Consider the following 1,446-nt stretch of genomic DNA (forward strand, 5'->3'; position numbering starts at 1 on the left):
AAACAAAAATCTCTTCACGATTCTGAGAATTAGGATGGTCTAATCTCCCGGTTGGATGATTTCCTGGAGCAGATGGCAGGCCCCATTCCCCTGTTCCTTCGGAATGGCTCAGAGAGTGACCTTGTCCTAAGGTCCAATATCCAATTCTCGATAACCTTACAAGTGGATCATTTCTTTTCAGTTAATTTGATATTTATTTTTTGATAACATTAAGAACGTAGTTCTATCAGCACTTTTAGCCGAAACTAAAAAAAGATAGACACGTGTATATATATTTCAAAAAACAAAGCAGTATACACAGTACACACTAACTTGCATCCATCACACTCGCATTGCACACAAGTGGGGACCTCACAACAGCGACTACAGACACAAGTGGAAAGCTACGTCTCGCACGTGCGGGCGTGACCAAGGATACTTTATTTTTTGGCTCATCTTATTGTGTTCTAGGAACGTCGTGCCGTGTAGCACGACTTGTCGCATGTACGCGGTGCTACGCCCGCTCAGTGCTGCCCGGGGAGCTTCTCCTTTATCTTGTCCATGATGCCCTTCTTCTCGCCGGTGCCCTCAGCTCCGGTGCCGGTGCCAGTCATTCCGGTGTGCCCCTGTTGCCCGCAGGCGCCGCCGGTCATGCCGGCGTGCCCCTGCTGCTCGTCCTTTTGGCCGCCGGGGAGCTTCTCCTTGATCTTCTCCTTGATGCCCTTCTTCCTCCGGCCACCCATGCCGTCATCCTCAGACTACAACGATAACGTCTCTAGTCAAGGTTTACTTAGATGCATAGATACGCAAGGACGTAGAGTAAAGAATCATGCAAGTACGTACGTACCGAGCTGGAACTGGAGCTGCGGGAGCGGTGCAGGATGCCGCCTGTTTTGTGCTGCTCCCTGGCGGGCTGGAACTGCCCGCCCGTGCCGGCGCCGGTACCGGCACCACCGTGTGCTCTCATGCCCATACCGCCGGTCCCGGTTCCGGTGCCGTGTCCAGCAACCACGTTGCCGTACTCGTCGACGCGGCCGGTGGTGCCGTGGCCGTACTGTCCCTTCTGGTGCTCCATGCTGCACTGGGTCTCTTTTCTCTCTCTATAGCTCTCGCTAGTGTTGTTCCCTTGTGTAGGGTGTTTTTGCGGCTCTGGTGGTGGTGAAGCAAGTGAAGACCGACGCCGCCATTTATAGCCGGTTCGAGTGCGAAGGGATTGGGGTCCGGGCGCCACGGCAGGGGGGTACGTGTGCATGCGTGGCTGGGTCAGGAGGCGGGGGCGAGGGAACAGCAAGTGTAGGGCCGCGTGATGTATCCGTGGCGCCACGTCTCGGGTTCTTCTGGAAAGATGGGTTGTCACGCGGTGGGGGAGATGATAACAGATAACGATGCGTGTGCGTGTGCCTCCACTCGCGCGCGGCAAACGATGGAGCTATGAGAGGGTACCTGGGGAACTTGGGATTTTTGTTA

The 1,446-nt window shown here is 54.8% G+C and overlaps 1 protein-coding gene across 1 annotated transcript; it reads right to left on the reverse strand.

Moving 5' to 3' along the window:
* Positions 1 to 246: 246 nt before the first annotated feature.
* LOC133886136 (dehydrin DHN3-like) lies at positions 247 to 1,134 on the reverse strand. The gene is made up of 2 exons (XM_062325867.1): positions 827 to 1,134; positions 247 to 737 (listed from the first exon to the last, which is right to left on the reverse strand). The coding sequence occupies exons 1-2, from the start codon at positions 1,052 to 1,054 to the stop codon at positions 504 to 506; spliced, it is 462 nt and encodes a 153-aa protein (XP_062181851.1). The 5' UTR covers positions 1,055 to 1,134; the 3' UTR covers positions 247 to 503.
* Positions 1,135 to 1,446: the final 312 nt, after the last annotated feature.

This window comes from Phragmites australis, chromosome 12 (assembly GCF_958298935.1).
Source record: "Phragmites australis chromosome 12, lpPhrAust1.1, whole genome shotgun sequence".
NCBI lineage: Eukaryota > Viridiplantae > Streptophyta > Magnoliopsida > Poales > Poaceae > Phragmites > Phragmites australis.